The sequence below is a fragment of the Octopus bimaculoides genome, chromosome 1 (genome assembly GCF_001194135.2).
Source record: "Octopus bimaculoides isolate UCB-OBI-ISO-001 chromosome 1, ASM119413v2, whole genome shotgun sequence".
Lineage (NCBI taxonomy): Eukaryota > Metazoa > Mollusca > Cephalopoda > Octopoda > Octopodidae > Octopus > Octopus bimaculoides.
Window position 1 is genome coordinate 197,163,886 of NC_068981.1, and position 17,898 is coordinate 197,181,783.

Here is a 17,898-nt window from a genome sequence, read left to right on the forward strand (position 1 = left end):
GCATCCAGCTGTAGAAACTCTGCCAAATCAGACTGGAGCCTGGTGTTGCCATCCGGTTTCACCAGTCCTCAGTCAAATCGTCCAACCCATGCTAGCATGGAAAGCGGACGTTAAACGATGATGATGATGATGATGATCAAAAATTTAAATGAGAGTTTTGACGCTAATATCCATTATTATTGAAATTTATTCCTATGTCAACATTTCTGTATAAGGCTATATTTAACTGTCAAATTCAAGTTAAATAGATAAATTACCTTACACATCTTCAGGGTAAAAGGTAAATAGCAAAAAGTAAACAAGGAGTAGGAGTGGCTGTGTGGTAAGTAGCTAGCTTACCAACCACATGGTTGACAACTGATGCTGGTGTGTTTATGTCCCTGTAACTTAGCGGTTCGGCAAAATAGATCGGTAGAATAAGTACTAGGCTTCTAAAGAATAAGTCCTGGGGTCGATTTGCTCGACTAAAAGGCGGTGCTCCAGCATGGCCACAGTCAAAAGACTGAAACAAGTAAAAGAGTAAGGAAATCGATCCATAAGGAGTCTACTTTAGACCTTTGCAGAGAAATCTCTTGCTATATTGGTAGCGGTTACATGTTTATCTCATCAACACATTGTGGAGATATCATCAACACATTGTGGAGATATCATCATATGAACAGATATATACACACACACGCACATTTTTAGTCTTTTTCTTGTGTCAGTCATTAGACTACAGCCATGCTGCAGCATTGCCTTGAAGTTTTAGTCATATGAATCGACCCTTGGATTTATTTTTTTAAGCCTGATACTTATTCTGTCAGTCTCTAATGTTGAACCTCTAAGTTATAAAGATATGGACTTGCATGGATGGTAAGCCAGAGATAATCCTCAAATGATTTTCAGCTGTTCCTTTTATTAATATTATTATTATTATTATTTCAGCTTTTTTAACAAACAAATGAAGGATAACGAGGAACAGCAAATGGCTATACAGCAAGTTTTTTCTCAACAGAATTGTCGAGCTCCTTTTATTGTGTTTGGTCCTCCTGGAACTGGTAAAACAACCACCATTTTGGAAGCTATTAAGCAGGTAAGCTAATTTCTGTTCTATTCATTGCGTCTGGCGAGTACTGATCTGCCAGGAGCAGCAGCTAAATCCATCTGGAAACAAATACAGATGAAGACTATATTAGAGAATGTATTTTTAGATCAACGTTAATTGGGGTATTTGTCAAATGAAATCCAATCTAAATGCGATCTTTGGTGTTTTAACATCATTGCATAATTGACACAAATGGATGGTGTGTGTGTGTGTATTATATATATATATATATATATATCATCATCATCATCATCGTTTAACGTCCGCTTTCCATGCTAGCATGGGTTGGACGATTTGACTGAGGACTGGTGAAACCGGATGGCATATACATATATATATACATACATGTACGTATATATGCATATAGTCATTTACTATTTGTATTAAATGATCGAACGCTACGCGTCCTCCTTGCAAGTAAGTTCCTGTCTACCTTTGTATCTTTCTCTCCCCCTCTCATTCTTCCATCTTTTGTTCTCTGCCTCTCCTTCTCTACTATATCTCTTTCTTTCTCCCTGTCTCTCTTTGCTCACCTATCTTCTACTTCATCCCCCTTTTTTTCTCCCTCTACCACTCTTTTTCCTTACCCTTCCCTGTTCACGTGTCTGGCTACTTATCTTTCTTTCATATCTTTGCTTTCGCGAAGCTAGCACGAACAATTCTTCGTCTCCTTTCCAGTTCGTTGCTTCACAGTGTCCAGCACATACATATTTTTTTCACGTCTGGCCGTGTAGCCTTTTCGTTTGTTCTCACTGTTTTGTTTTCCTGTTTTGTTTTGTCCGCCACTACATTCCTCCACGTTACAAATTTAATTTGAATTAATTTTAATTTAAATTTAATTTGTGGTCCGTGGGAAGAGCCGTTTTAACGATGCGTCCTGCCCTACGAAACGCCTGTGTTAGAATGGGGGCAGCTGATGAAGGAGATGTTCTCTATGTAGCCTGTGTGTTTTCTTTACTCATTTATCATTTTGTCTACGCTTTGTTTGCAATGTCCTGTACATAGATATACAGGTAGATGTAAGTATGTACATACATGTACATATATATGCATATACTCATTTACTATTTGTATTATATATATATATATATATATATCATTAATCATCATCATTGTCATTTAACGTCCGCTTTCCATGCTGGCATGGGTTGGACAGTTTGACTGAAGACAGGCAAGCCAGAAGGCTGTACCAGGTTCTAATCTGATCTGGCAGTGTTTCTACAGCTGGATGCCCTTCCTAACGCCCACCACTCCGAGAGTGTAGTGGGTGCTATTTACATGCCACCGGCACAGGATCCAGTCCAGGGACACTGGCATCGACCGCATTTGGATGATGCATTTTACATGCCACTGGAACGGGAGCCAGTTGGGGGCACTGGCCACAGCTATGATTTTTATGTATACATATGGAACTGTATAAATGTTGAGAGATCATGCTTACATACACTTATAACTGTATGTTATTTTTAAGTTCCTTCCATCCTACATAAATTAGGCTTGGGCAAGTTTTTTCTACTCTAACCTCTGGACAATCAAAGCCCTGTGAGTGTACTTAGAAATTGAAAGAATCCCTGGACAGTTGCATCAAGAGGTGCCAGGCACTAATTGTAAGGGGCAGTGGTGGCTCATAGGTAAAATTAGTGGTGGGTGCTGCTTCAGAAACTTTTTAGCCATTGTTTTAATATTGTGTAAAAGGAAACAAACATATAAAAAGAAAATTTATACATAAACTTGATTGGTTTGTGTTTTAGCCACTGCTGGGTAATGTGTTTAATTTGTTCACTGAACACCGCTGCGAATTCCCCTTTGTTTTTCAAAAATCCCTCCTAAATTACAAAAAAAGGGGTGGAAATCTGCCCTATTTTTTAAATCCTGGCAGCAACACTGTACCTGGAAGCAGAATAATAATTTAATTCTATGCTTTATCACATTCAAGAATATAAACACGTTTTCAGGCACAACACACGCAGAGTCAAAAAGAAACACTACCTTTCACTGGAACACTGGGGTTGGCACTGTGTGAAGCACAGTGCTCTCTCTCCCTAGCATACAGCTTCCTATCTCAGATATGTGAGCATGCACACAACAGCCAAACACTACGTCGCTGGAACTGTGAAGCACACAGTTCTATACAAGGATTGTTGTATTTTTTTTTCATAAACTAGGGGATGGCTACTGACATAAAGCTTAAGGATTATATAATATACAAGTATAAAGAAAAAAAAGGACTCATTATATTGAATGTTATCAATAATATTGAGTGAAAATAGGGGATGCTGCAGTTCCACAGTGCCCATACACGAGCCACCACTGGTAAAGGGAACATGTGGAAGAGGTAGGACCCTGGAAGACATGGAACACAGAAAAAATATCCTAAAGTGGCTTGAGTTTTTTCATCCTATTTCCTTCTGCAGTTTTACATACTGAAATGGGGTTTGTAATTTCTGTCTACAAATTGTGATCTTTGTGTGATATAATATTGTTTCACTTTTATGAGTGTGTGCATTCGATATGTACAAGATAGTAAAGGACATTTTATACCATGACAACAATGTCATATATGAGTGTGTATGTATCGGTGTATGAGTGTGTATGTCCCTCTGACTGTGTGTGTATGGTTGTGTGTTAGGTACGTCGTTAAACACACACACTCACATTTACATATACACATGACGACTGACATGCATGAATTTATGTCTGTATGTGTCTCTCCTACTAAATGTGTGTGACTATGTGAGAGTGTGTGTGCGTGTCATATTTTGTATATGAATGTGTCTGTGAGTGTGTGTGTTTGCACGCCTGGTATGTACGTTATTAAACACACACATACATCTACACGTACATATATATATATGTGATGAGAACGGCCTGAGATGAAACTCTTGGCAAAAAAACAATTGCGTGAGAGGTTCATGTTATATAAAAATACACATCTACCGTTACATTAACCCTTTTGATACCAACCTGGCTGAAACCGCCTTTGGCTCTGAGTTCAGATGTCTTGTTTTCATAAGTTTTGAATTAAAATCTTCCACCAAACTTTAGTCACAATTTATGTTCCTAACACTAGCTTAATGATAACAAAGTTATTTTACTAAATTCTTTGTTATATTTAAAATTAATTGAAAGAAACACAGAACATCTCTACAGAAATATTGTAAGAAAAGGGTTAACAGTTCTTAATTATCTCAGTAATTGTAAGGTTGCAATTTGCTTATATTTGGTTAATTTACACCGCATACAAAAATAGAGATTAATATATATATTTTTTTCTATGTTCATAATTTTTTGTTTAAAATATTGAACTTCACTCCTACCCCTAACCTTTATCATCCACTACACTCCCACCATCACCAACCTCCTACCTCCTTTGTTTTTGTTGTTTTTTTTTTTCACCTCCCTACCTCCATCCACTATCCTAACTTTAATCTTTATTCAAACCAGGTTTACACTATGAAGAAGGACGCCAAGATCCTGGTCTGTGCTCCGTTTAATAAACATGTTGATGAAATAACCATGAAGTTGATGGAATTTATTCCGAAAGCAGAGCACAAAAAGACCCTTCACAGATGCTATGCTTCAACCTACAATCCTGCTGAAATTCCTAAAAAAATTAAGGTAAGGAATTATTTTGGTAGTATTTCAGTGACCCATTTGAATGAAATAGATGCAATGAGAAACCTTAAGCTTTTAGTATTCAAACTGCCAGGTCTGGCCTCTCACACCTACCCTACAATGTCATTCTAAAAATACACAATCATGTCATTGAAATATCAAAGCTACAAGGTAATGCATGATTAATTCAAAACAATGTGAATAATTCTCACCCCTACTGGCTTCTGTGTCGGTGGCACGTAGAAAGCACCGTCCGAATTTGGCCGATGCCATCACCACCTTGACTGGCTCCCGTGCCAGTGGCACAAAAAGCACCATCTGATCATGGTTGATGCCAGCTCCCTCTGGCTCCTGTGCCAGTGATATGTAAAAAGCACTGACTACAATCTGGGAGTGGTTGGTGTTTGGAAAGGCATCCGTTGGGGATGTATTTTTAGATCAATGTTAATGTGAAAGATGTGAGAAGGTGGCTTCAGGCAAATGAGACAAATATAGCAACCTGGCATACAGTGGGAGGAAACAGGAGGTGAGGTGAGAGGGTATTCAGGGTATTGGCTGATGTGTGCTCAAGGATGAAAGTGCAATGGATAAATGACAGTGACCACCACTATCATCATCATCATTGTTTTAATGTCTACTTTTCCTTGCTTGCATGAGTCAGATGAAATTTGTTGAAGGAGATTTTCTACAGCTGGATGCCTTTCCTGTCACCAATCTCCTGTTTCCCCCCTGTCCTTTAATTACATAATGTCAAGACAAGACACACACACACACCTACATATATAGACTTACATGACAGGTTTCTTTCAGCTTCTATCTGCCAAATCTATTCGCAAGCCTTTGCTGAGCAATAGACGACTCTTGCCCAAAGTGCCATACAATAAGACTGAACCCATGACCATGTGGTTGGGGAGCAAGCTTCTTAACCACACAGACATGCCACTGTTCATTGTGGTCAAATCATAGATAGTGTTAGGATTAATTCAGACATTATGAAGAAGTATGGCAAAGACGATAATTATGTCTTTCATTGCAGACTATCACAAATCTTGTCACTGATCAAAAAGAATTGAAAAATCCTGGTATCTTTGAGAGTTACCAAATAGTGTTAACCACTCTAATAACAGCTGGAAGGTAGGTTCAACCATTTTGTTTCTTTATTTCTAACCAAAATATACCCCTTGTGTGTTTCAATTAGATTCTAAAATAATTGTGAATTTAGACTGGTTTCGTAAATCAATTCTTTTATGTTTATCAATATATTAATGTGATTTTTGGAACACAATTCCACAGTTCTATTGCATATTTTTTGTCTCAATTTTATATTAGCAGCACCCATGTAAATTCCACAGAATGGAATCTGCTGCATACCCTCAACATGTACCTGTCCCTCTAGTTCACTCCAATCCTTCGAAATTCTATTTAAACATGGACCTATTTAAGAATGAAAGGATGAATTTTTATAGCATTCATTGTTTAGCTTTCTTTAAATATTCTTGATGTTTGTCTACATCAGAGGTAGAGAAACTTCTTCGTGCATCGGGTAAAAATTTCCAAAGAAAAAGGTCCACGGGTGGATCACAAGTTCTAACTCTTATATCTGTGTAAATCTTGTATATATATCTGTTTAATTCAATAAACATTAATAAAGATAAGTTTAAGACATTAAATTAACGCTGCCTCTGAATTTAGGATGTCTGTAATACTTATGAGGTATTCTTTATTTTTCAGCTACAGTGTAGTTCGGTCTCTAGGGGGTGGTACAAACCTAGCAATATGTGTTTTATAATGGAAACAAAATTTCCATTCAAATGGCAATTACCGGACGAGTTTCTGTTTGAGTCTAACAGTTTTAAGCCGTAGTGGAAATGTGACCTATGTCGAAAATACGCTTAGGAATATTGTATAAATTTTATATCACCCTGCAAGCGCAATAAAATGAGCTTGTGGACATAATTGCACCCACAGGCAGGGCTTTCCGCATCCCCGGTCTACATTCATTTCCTCATATATCCATCGGTGTTGTTTTTTCCGTCTTTGTTTTATATCTTCCCTCTTCTCTTCTCAGATCCATGCTCTATATCTGCACATCCTTTCTTGAGCAGCTTGCAAAAAAAATTTAGATTTTTTTTTAAGTAAGCAGACTATAAATAATTGTACCTATGTGAATGCAATGGTCATCATCGTCATCGATGTGGTACAAGGAATAGAACTTAGTCCATGCTGTAAAAAGCAAATAAGCCAAAGCTACAACAGTCAAGAGAGGTAGACTGTATGATGCATGTGTGTGAACAGCCATGCTACATAGCAGTGAAACATGGGCCATGACTGCTGAGGACATGCGTAAGCTTGCAAGGAATGAAGCCAGTATGCTCCACTGAATGTGTAATGTCAGTGTGCATAATTGACAAAGTGCTAGTATCTTGAGAGAAAAGTTGGACCTAAGAAGCATCAGATGTGGTGTGCAAGGGAGATGACTGCACTGGTCTTGTGTTGTAAATGAATGAGGACAGTTGTGTGAAAAAGTGTCACACCCTAGCAGTTGAGGGAAGCTGTGGAAACGAAGCCAGAATTCCCCACTGGAGGGGTATTGTCAGTGTGACTATACAATAGGATGTAAGTAGTTTGAGAGACAAACTGGGTATACAAGGCATTAGATGTAGTGTGTAAGAGAGCAGACTGTGCTGGAATGGCCATGTAATGCATACGAATGCAGACAGATGCATCAAGAGGTGCTGATTTCAAATTGTAGAGAAAACGTGTGGAAGAAGTAGAACCAGGAAGAGGAGAGGAAAGGATCTACAGAGAGGATGATAGAGGACCAAGGCTTCTGGCTGTTTGCTGCGTTTGAAAAGACATATTATGTTAAGTAAAATCATGGTTGTCCTTGCATGCAGGATGTTCCCAGCAAACGTCTCCAACGTTTCTAATCTTGCAGGCTCGTGTGCCACGTAAATGCATCCCTGCTGGTGCTACTGTTGGAATCTGGCACCACCACTGCAGCAAGAGCTGCCAGAATGAGAATGTAGACAGCATATACCTCAGATTTTATTCTCAAAACCTTACCCATAGCTAAGTATGACTACAAGGCAACAGCTGAGGTTTGAAAACCCAATTTTACTTCCCATGGATGTGTTTTGCCCCCTCCCCCCACCGAGGGGGTGGGGGACTAATGAGCTCCATCTGCCCAACCAACCTAATGTGATTTATTATGTATTCATTTCCAGGTTTGCACTTCTCAGGTACAAGGGTCATTTCAGCCACATATTTGTAGATGAGGCTGGTTTTGCCACAGAAGCAGAGACACTTGTGCCGTTGGTTGGTCAGATTGATGAAAATACTCGAATAATTCTTGCAGGTGATCCAAAGCAGTTGGATCCAGTGTTCAAAAGTGAACAAGCCAGAAATGCTGGATATGGTAAGACTCTATCTCTTGTTTTCGAAATTATTTTATTTTAATTCTTTCAGATATTGAAACATTTTTGCTCTAATCACACACTAACTTCTCACCTGGTACACAACCACTTTCCTTGGTTCCACTCCCTCTCTCAAGGTCTTTGTTCTGCAAGTTTCTTAGCAACCCCACTGGTTCCAATACCACATGTGAAAAGATCCTGTGCTATATAGAGAAACCATTTGTTCTGGTGCCACATAAAAAGCATCCAGTACATTCTGTTGAGTGGTTGGTGTTTTGGAGGGCATCCAGCCATAGAAACCATGCCAAAACAGCTCTGGTCAAACTAGCCAACCCATGCCACCATGGAAAAATGGACATCAAATGCTGCTGGTCTTGATTTATTCAATTCTCATTTTGAATTTTTTCAACAGACAATTATGGTGGCTGTGTTGATCAGCACAAATTACGGCAGGTACCATAACAGCAGTACCTACCATAGTTGCAATATAGTAATTCTTTATCTCTTCAATATTGGTGTGTGTTGAGTGAGGGTCAACTGGTCTGGCTGAGGTCTGGCAATGGTGGTCAGCTGGTGGTTCAGGGAACATTATGGAAAAGAACTTTACATGTCTCTGAAAGATTTCAGGAAATGCACAATATTAATGTTGCTGATCATCATTATCATTGTTTAACGTCCGCTTTCCATGCTGGCATGGGTTGGACTATTTGACTGAGGACTGGCAAACCGTAAGGCTACACCAGGCTCCAGTCTGATTTGGCAAAGTTTCTACAGCTGGATGCCCTTCCTAATGCCAACCACTCCGAGAGTGTAGTGGGTGTGTGCTATTTACGTGCCACCGGCACGGAAGCCAGACACCTGCTCTGGCAACGGTTACGCTCGGATGGTGCTCTTAGTGCTCCACTGGTATAGGTGCCATCACGATTTCGCTTTCGCTTGCCCCAACAAGAATTTGATGACAATAATAATGAAGCTGATGACAATGATAATGGAATAAGAGACAATGCTAAAGTGGAATAGAATTATTATTGTGAAGGCTGTGAGCTGACGGAATCCTTAGCATGCCAAGTGAAGTACTTAGCAGTATTTCGTCTGTTGCTACATTCTGAGTTCAAATTCCACCAGGGTCAACTTTGCTTTTCATCCTTTCAGGGTCAATTAAATAAGTACTAGTTATGCACTGAGATCGATGTAATTGACTTAATCCCTTCCCCCAAATTTCAGGCCTTGTGCTTATGATAGAAAGGATTATTATTATTATTATCATCACCACCACCATCATCATCATCATCATCATCATTCTTATTATTAAGGCAGCATGCTGGCAGAATTGTGAGCAGTATTTCGTCTGCCACTATGTTCTGAGTTCAAGTTCTGCCAAGGACGACGTTGCCTTTCATCGTTGATAAATTAAGTACCAGCTAAACACTGAGAATCAATGTAATTGACACATCCCTTTCCCCAAAATGGCTGTCCTTGTGGTAAAATTTGAAATCATCATTATTATTATTATTATTATTATTATTATTGAGAGAGAGAAGTGCATGCCATCAAAGTGACACTGGGGTAAAATATATGAAACCTCAAAAGGTCTCTGTATGAGGTTTGTTTAAGGATGATGAACAAAGCACCCATGTTTCCAAAGGTGAATTATTCAAACCCCAAAGAATTTCTCTCAACACATGGCTATGATGCTCCCCCACTACTTCTGCTCATGATCAGAGATGCACATATCGTCAGCCACCAAGGGACATGCTCAACTGGTTACAGTCAAACAACTGACAAGCAAATCTGTGGTATTGAGAAGAATATTTGCTGTAACCCATCTTTTTATACCAAGACAAAACAATGTACATGATAACACTTCCAATCAGTTAAGACCAGAAGTCACGAGAGCCACTGCCTGGTACTGCATCCGGGCATTTATTATTATTATTGTTATTGCTATTTATAGGATTGATGTTACTCCTCCAGAAAGTAAAGAAACGAAATGTCAAAATATTGTTCATTTGATAACAGTCGCACTCTTCTTTATTGTTTTATTGTTATTATTATTATTATTATTATTATTTATGTTGATGTGGTGAACTGGCAGGAACCATGGCATACTGGGCAAAATGCTTTGCAGTATTTCTTCTGTCTTTATGTTCCAAGATTAGTTTCTGCTGAGGCCATCTTTGTCTTTCATTCTTTCGGAGTCGATAAAATAAGTACCAGCTAAACACTGAGAATCAATGTAATCAACTTAGCCCCTCCCCCAGAATTACTGCCCTTCTGGCAAAATCTAGAACAAATACCATTATTATTATTTGAAGGTGCAAGCTGGTAGAATTATTAATGCGTTGGACAAATGGCTTAGTTGCATCTTTTCCAACTCTTTTATCATCTGAATTCAAAGATCGCTATCGTCAACTTTGCCCTTCGTCCTTACAGGGTCAGTAAAATGAAGTGCCGGTCAGTTAATTGCCCCTTCCCGCAGAATTGCTGGATTTTTGCTCAAATTATTAAGTTGGTGCACAATTACTGTGGCTTTTTTTCAACAAAAACAAGAATATTTAAAAAAAAACATCTTTAAATGACCATCTGACCGTCTGCCAAGCAAATGGGAAGCAGTAATTGAAGTAGATGGTGAATATGCTCTGGAATAATCATTTAAAGATGTTTTTGTTAAATGTTATCGTTTTTGTTGAATAAAATTTGTTGGAAAAAAGCTGCAATAATTATGCACCAACCTAATAGAATGAATTATTTTTGTGATTATTAATTATTATTGCTGTCTCTTTATAGATGTCCCTCTGATAGAACGCCTTATGGAGTCGAACAGTAACTACAGAAACACAATGGTGATCAAATTATTGAACAATTATCGATCACATCCTGCAATTATTAAAATCCCGAATGAACTTTTCTATGACAATGAGTTGAAGGTAAGGAATAAATGTTGTCCATTCCATGTGGATGGTATATCTAGAGCTACGCATACCTTAGCTATGCTCGTTTCCCTTCCTTTTTAAGGCAGTTCATTATGGTTTGAATGAGATTTCACTGTTATTTCCAGAAGGCTGTCTTTTCTCAAACAGCTTCAAGTTGACTATTCAGGTGACCATTGGAGATAAACTGGTCACTAGCTTAACCCTTTTGTTACTAACCCAGCTGAAACCAGCTCTGGTGGAAGATTTTAATTCAAAACTTATGAAAACAAGACATTTGTATTCAGAGCCAAACCTTAGTCACAATTTATGTTCCTAACACTAGCTTAATAATAACTAAGTTAATTTACTAAATTCTTTGTTATATTTGAAATTGGTTGAAACACAGAGCATCTCAACAGAAATATGGTGACAAAAGGGTTAACACATGATTAATTTAACTCTTTCAATACCAACCTGGCTGAAACCGGATCTGGCTCTGAGTACGAATGTTTTGTTTTCATAAGTTTTGAATTAAAATCTTCCACCAAACCTTAGTCACAATTTATGTTCCTAACACTAGCTTAATGATAACAAAGTTATTTTACTAAATTCTTTGTTATATTTAAAGTAATTGAAAGAAACACAGAGCCTCTCAACAGAAATACAGTGTAGTTTGTCCGTCGATGCGACAAAGACCATCTAGTCATCCTGGGGTGTGGGTGGGCTTGTTTTGTGGGTCCACAGATGGCTAGTGAGGCCAATCTGCACCCGAAAGAGTCTTTGACAGTGTGGACAGGGAATGGTAGACAGAGAAAGGTGGTGATCAGCAGTCCACAAGGGTGCCAACACATGTGAGACCAATAGGATAGCTAAATACAGTAACGAAAGTGTTAAAGAGCTGGACATCTGACCACAGCAATATTGCCCTATAGGAAGGGCATCCAGCTGTAGAAACTCTTCCAGATCAGATTGGAGCCTGGTGCAGCCTTCTGGTTTGCCAGTCCTCAATCAAATCGTCCAACCCATGCTAGCATGGAAAGCGGACATTAAACGATGATGATGACTAACATGATGATTTTGCTGTGTGTTCAGTTGCTTGCTTCGGTTTACATGGAATGCTAGAAACGGGTTCCACTCTCTCATGGTGGGAAAATGCTTTGACTTCAGCCATTCTTAGTTGTTACTTTACGACCATGCTGGGGCACAGCTTTCAAGACTTTCAGTCGACCGAATCAACCCCAGTACTTTTTTTTTAAGCCTGGTACTGAACCACTATTGGATGTAAACACACAAACACCAGTCATCAAGTGACTGTATTGGACAAATGCACACACACATATGTACAAGGAATACATATATATAATAAAATATATATCATCATCATCATCGTTTAACGTCCGCTTTCCATGCTGGCATGGGTTGGAGGGTTTGACTGAGGACTGGCAAGCCAGAAGGCTGCACCAGGCTCCAATCTGATTTGGCAGAGTTTCTACAGCTGGATGCCCTTCCTAACGCCAACCACTCCAAGAGTGTAATGGGTGCTTTTACGTGCCACCAGCACAAGGGTCAGTCAGGTGGTACTGGCAATGGCCATGCTCGAATGGTTATATATGTATATTTGTGTGTGTATGAGAAGAGATGACCACTAATTGGACATCCGATATGCTAGAAAGAGGTCATTAACGACCCAACCACAAAGAGAAATAATGGTCTCCAGAAAAAAATTTCGCAAGACACCAGAGCATAGCGAGCAAGACAAAATGAAAAATATATAGAATAAAAGAATTAATTGTGGTTGGGTCGTTAATGACCTCTTTCTAGCATATAGGATGTCCACTTAGTAGTCATCCCTTCTTATACACATGTAATACAATTTTTCTGAATTTTCAGATTTTTTTATATGCTAGGCCATTTGGTTTTAAATCGAAATATATATATATTCTTTTATTCTTGTTTTGGTCATTTGATGGCGGCCATGGTGAAGTACCATCTTTAGTCAAACAAATAGACCCAAGGACTTATTGTAAGCCTAGTACTTATTTGATCAGTCTTTTTTGCCAAACTGCTAAGTTACAGGGACATAAACACACCAACACTGGTTGTTAAGTGACAATGGGTGGCCGAGCACAGACACATAAACATATATATGACGGGCTTCTTTCAGTTTCCCTCTACCAAATGCACTCACAAGGGTTTGGTCGGCTCGAGGCTATAGTAGAAGACACTAACCCAGAACCATGTGGTTGGGAAAAAAAAAAGAAATTACTATTTTAAGAGCAAATTCTTTAAGCTTATCATTTTCATTTAGATGTTGGTATGGAGCTTGTACTCCGCCCTAACAGTTACACAGGTCATGTGACCTCATACTCGTTCCATGATTGGCTTCTCTCTCTCGGTGCCCCACTCTGCTTCTTAAAAAAAAATGAAACACTGTAAGGGAGATAACTGAATGAAACACCATTTGGTCAACGTTTCATTCTTAAACTCTTGACATATCATTCCGTATATTTTCGCCCAGAGACGTCTCGTAAATATATATTTGAACGAAAATATATGTTCACTGTACTCTGGGGTATTTGTGACTTATATCTAACCTGAAATACTTCGTCCATGATGTTCTCGACTTCTATCATTAACTATCAATACCATCATTTCTATCTATAACTTCATAATAAAGCGTAACTGATTCAAGGTGCCGGGCAGTGGGACTGAAATCAAAACCACATTGTTGGGAAGCAAAGCTTCTTAACCATACAACAGTTTCTACAGCTGGATGCCCTTCCTAACACCAATCACACTGAGGGTGTAGTGGGTGCTTTTACGTGCCACCAGCACGAGGGCCAGTCAGGTGGTTATGACAACAACCACGCTCAAAAGGTGTTTTTTTACGTGCTACCTGCACGGGAACCAGTTCGATTACACACTATATATATATATATATATATATATATATATATATATATGATTCATGAGTGGTGAGTGTTGCTGACAGGAAGAGCATCCAGTCATGAAAAGCTTGTCTCATGAAATTCCGATCGATCCATGTAAGCATAAAAAATTGGCCATTGAAATAACAATGATGACTACATATTTCTTATATATTGAAATGTTTTTTTTTGTAGGCGTGTGCAGACGTGAAGGAATATTCCAGATTTTGTTCGTGGCCCCATTTGCTTCAGAAAGACTTCCCTGTGATTTTTCATGATGTTTTCTCTCAAGAAGTGAGGGAGAAATCAGACCCATCTTTTTTCAACTTGAAGGAAATCGAAGTTGTCTATAGTTATGTTGACAAACTTTTAAAAACTCAAGGAGTTAAACAGACTGATATTGGAATTATTGTGACCTATAGGAAGCAGGTAATTACTTTTATATATTGCAGGTGACAAGTTGTTGCCACCACTCTTTAACCCTAGGCCAGTTGTAATCCTGCACACAATGTCGGGTTTATTTACTCTTTTACTCTTATTTGTTTCAGTCACTTGACTGTGGCCATGCTGGAGTACCACCTTTAGTCAAACAAATCGACCCATGGACTTTGTAAGCCTAGTACTGAGGAATTCCAACCACATTTCATGGTTCGCTACCTCTACAGCGCCTTTATAAGATCCAGTGGCTAAAGACATCATCAGGAGGAACCACGTCCGCTTTCGGTCCTTAGTCCTCTACTGTTTTCAATATGGCAGCCACCCCACCCCCCACCTTTCTGGTGTTGACTGTTTTTTTCTTTCTCTTTTTTTTCTTTTGTTCTTTGGTTTCTTCGATGCAGCATCAACAAATGTCAGCGGGCGAATGACCATCCTGCCAAATTCCCACTTAAATACTCGCCGGTAGGCCTCAGCACCAGCTAACGGTCATGTGACACTGTCTTGGCTTCAACTGACCAATGGAGGGGAAGAGCGCATAGTTTGGGCCATGCCCTCTCTAAACCTGCCTTCCAACAGCTCTCAGTATCCCTTCCATCTTTCTCTCCACATCTGCATTCATCAGTTGTTTGTGTTCCACCGGACTAAATTCGCCGGTGAGGGTAAAACGTCGAAGGTAGACTTGATCAGGAAGGCTGTTCTTGCTTGTTCCCAAGCCCAAAGTTCCTTCTATGAGATTCTGCGACTGACCACGTATTCTTCCCATCTCAGGCATTGTCCCTGTTGACTACATTGCACCAAATGTACATTCCGCCTTTCTTCTTCCTTTCTCACTTCGTGTACCACTGCCTCTTTCATCTCTTTTATACTGCCCCAGGCAAAATGGTTTGAAATTGTGCGTCCCTAGGCCGGCTCTTGCTTCTTGCATCACTCTCACTATATCAGTTTGCCTTAGCTTTCCGATCGCCCTGTTTACTGCCTCTTCCGCTTTCCATTTCTTCCCTGTTCGTACCTTTGGAGGGTTTTCTCAGATGTTCTGATCTTTCGAATACCTTAGCATCATTACTGTCTTTGCCTTTCCTGCCTTATATTCTTTAACAATTGATGTTGTCGGTAGTTGCAGCATGGGTTCCCCATATAGTGGTTTCGGCAGACCAAGCCATTTTCTGATAAACACACTGCATCTTTGTTCCATCCTTTCTACTCTACTCGAGGCTATTTCGTACATTGGCAATGGCCACATTATCCTTGGGTACAGTCCAAATTGCAGTATCCAACATTTGAATTTTCCCGGCAGTGTTGTTCTGTCAATTGCCTTTAATCCTTGTTCTACTAAATCGTGTGTTTCTTTCCCTTGCTTCTTATCATTTAATAAATCTCTATACCATCTGCCAAGACTCTTTACTGGTTGTTCTTTCACCGTTGGTATATCTTCACCTTCTATCCTGAATTTCACTTCTTTTTGGACTCCTTTCATGAAAGCCAAGCTTCGACATTTTTTGGCTTTGAATTTCATTCTCACCTGTCCTATTAGTTCCTCCATCCACTCTAACATTATATCTGCTGCTTCTCTACTTTCTGATAATACAGTAATGTTGTCCATAAAGGCCCTTTGTCTTTGTAACAGATTTCTCACAATCTGTTGATCTTAGTAACATCTAGCACAAACAAGATGACTGATATCGTGCATCCAGCGGCAATACCTACTTCAAGCCATTGCCACTCTGTTGTGAATTTCCCTGCTGTATATCTCATCCTCAATTTATCGTAACGCATGAGCATTCGTCGAACATCTTCCGGACTCCAAAAGAAGTCCATAGCTGCTTGAATTAGTGTGTGTGGGACAGATCCATATGCATTGGCAAGATCTAGCCATACAATGTACAGATTTTTCTTCAGTTGCTTTGTATAACAGTTGATAGCTTCCCAGATGGGAAATGCATGTTCTGTGCATTCGGGGATTCCAGAGATCCCTGCCTTTTGGATTGCTTCATTAACATATCCTTTATGCGACCTCCTCTTTTCTCAAGATTTAATATCTGTACACCACTTCTAACACTCTATACATATATATATATATATATCTATATATATATATATATATACATATACATATATACACACATAAGGATAAGCATATTAAAAGGGGTCCGTGGTGGAAACTCATTTAAGTAAAAGGGTCAGAAACCACTGTTGTAGTAGAAAACTGGTTGATAAATACAAGAAAAGGAAATACATTCTTAAAAATCCTGCCTGTTGTTGGAATCAGTAGGAGAGCCATGAAGTTGATAAGGAGATGATGGTTGGGTCTCTTAATTCCTGGCTTTTTCAATAGAGTAACTAGTAATCTCCATAAACCTCATTGTAACAACATAAGATTTTACCTACATCATCATCATTTAACGTCCATTGTCCATGCTGGCATGGGTTGGATGTCTTGACTAGGTTGGCACGCTGGAAGGCTGCACCAGACTCCAGTCTGATTTAGCATGGTTTTCTACAGTCGAATGCCCTTCTTAACGCTAACCACTCCAAGAGGAGTGTAATGAGTGCTTTTAAATGCCAGTTGCATAACACCGGTATCTGCCTTGTCTGCGATTTTGCTCGGCTTGATGGGTTTTCTCAAGCACGACATAATTCCAGAGGTCTTTGCCATTGCCTCCGTGAGGCCCAGCACTTGAAAGGAACTCAACCACTTTATCTCCAAGCTAAATTAACAGTATCTACACAATGTCTGTCCATCCAATCAGTATCTACAGGGTGTCCACAAGGTCTGGGTACAGGGGATTAACACATACTTTAAGAAATTATTATTTCTTATATTTAATTGTTTATGTTATGATTTTATTTACTCCATGTACCCCAGACCTTGTGGACACCCTGTATATTACTGTGTCCACACACTCCACATCTATGCACTATGTCTATCTGAAGATCATTTATACAGACTCTACAGGCAAAATCCATGTACATTCTGTATATATCCACCATCTACACACTGTATATCCAGTCGACATCTATACACTGTCTGTCCTTTTAAATTATAATTAAGTTTCGCAATTAATCCATTTGTTATATTCTCTTGAATTTTTCCTGATCCATTTTAGGCATTGAAAATAACTGAATATTTAGAAAAGAAATCCATAAAGAATGTGACTGTTGGTACCGTGGAGATGTTCTTAAGTTCTGAAAAAGAAGTTACCATTATTTCCACTGTCCGAAGTTCCCTAAATGATGAAGAGGAAAGTTCTGTTGGATTTCTCAAGAATCCAAAAGTAAGTAATGTTTTAGAATTCTATGATATTTTTTTCTTAATTCCCATTTTTAAATATCCAAATTTGATTATAGTACAACTTGCAGTTGACTGTTGCTAGGAGTGAGAGGTCATGTCAGGAGAGTCTTAGAACATGTTATCATGACATCTTTGATATGACATTCATTTTATTTGTTACTAAGGATACTCTTTAAAAAATTAAAAATATGCTGTGCGTGAGAAGACCCAGCAA

The 17,898-nt window shown here is 39.0% G+C and overlaps 1 protein-coding gene across 1 annotated transcript in view; it reads left to right on the top strand.

Annotated features, from left to right (window-relative positions):
• Nucleotides 1-17,898, top strand: part of LOC106874311 (putative helicase mov-10-B.1) — a 46,878-nt gene that overhangs the window by 22,062 nt on the left and 6,918 nt on the right. The window contains exons 8-14 of the mRNA XM_052973855.1: nt 928-1,075; nt 4,532-4,705; nt 5,739-5,836; nt 7,930-8,120; nt 10,906-11,045; nt 14,153-14,386; nt 17,500-17,667. Coding sequence (XP_052829815.1) covers nt 928-1,075; nt 4,532-4,705; nt 5,739-5,836; nt 7,930-8,120; nt 10,906-11,045; nt 14,153-14,386; nt 17,500-17,667 — 1,153 coding nt within the window. The remainder of the gene's footprint in view (nt 1-927; nt 1,076-4,531; nt 4,706-5,738; nt 5,837-7,929; nt 8,121-10,905; nt 11,046-14,152; nt 14,387-17,499; nt 17,668-17,898) is intronic.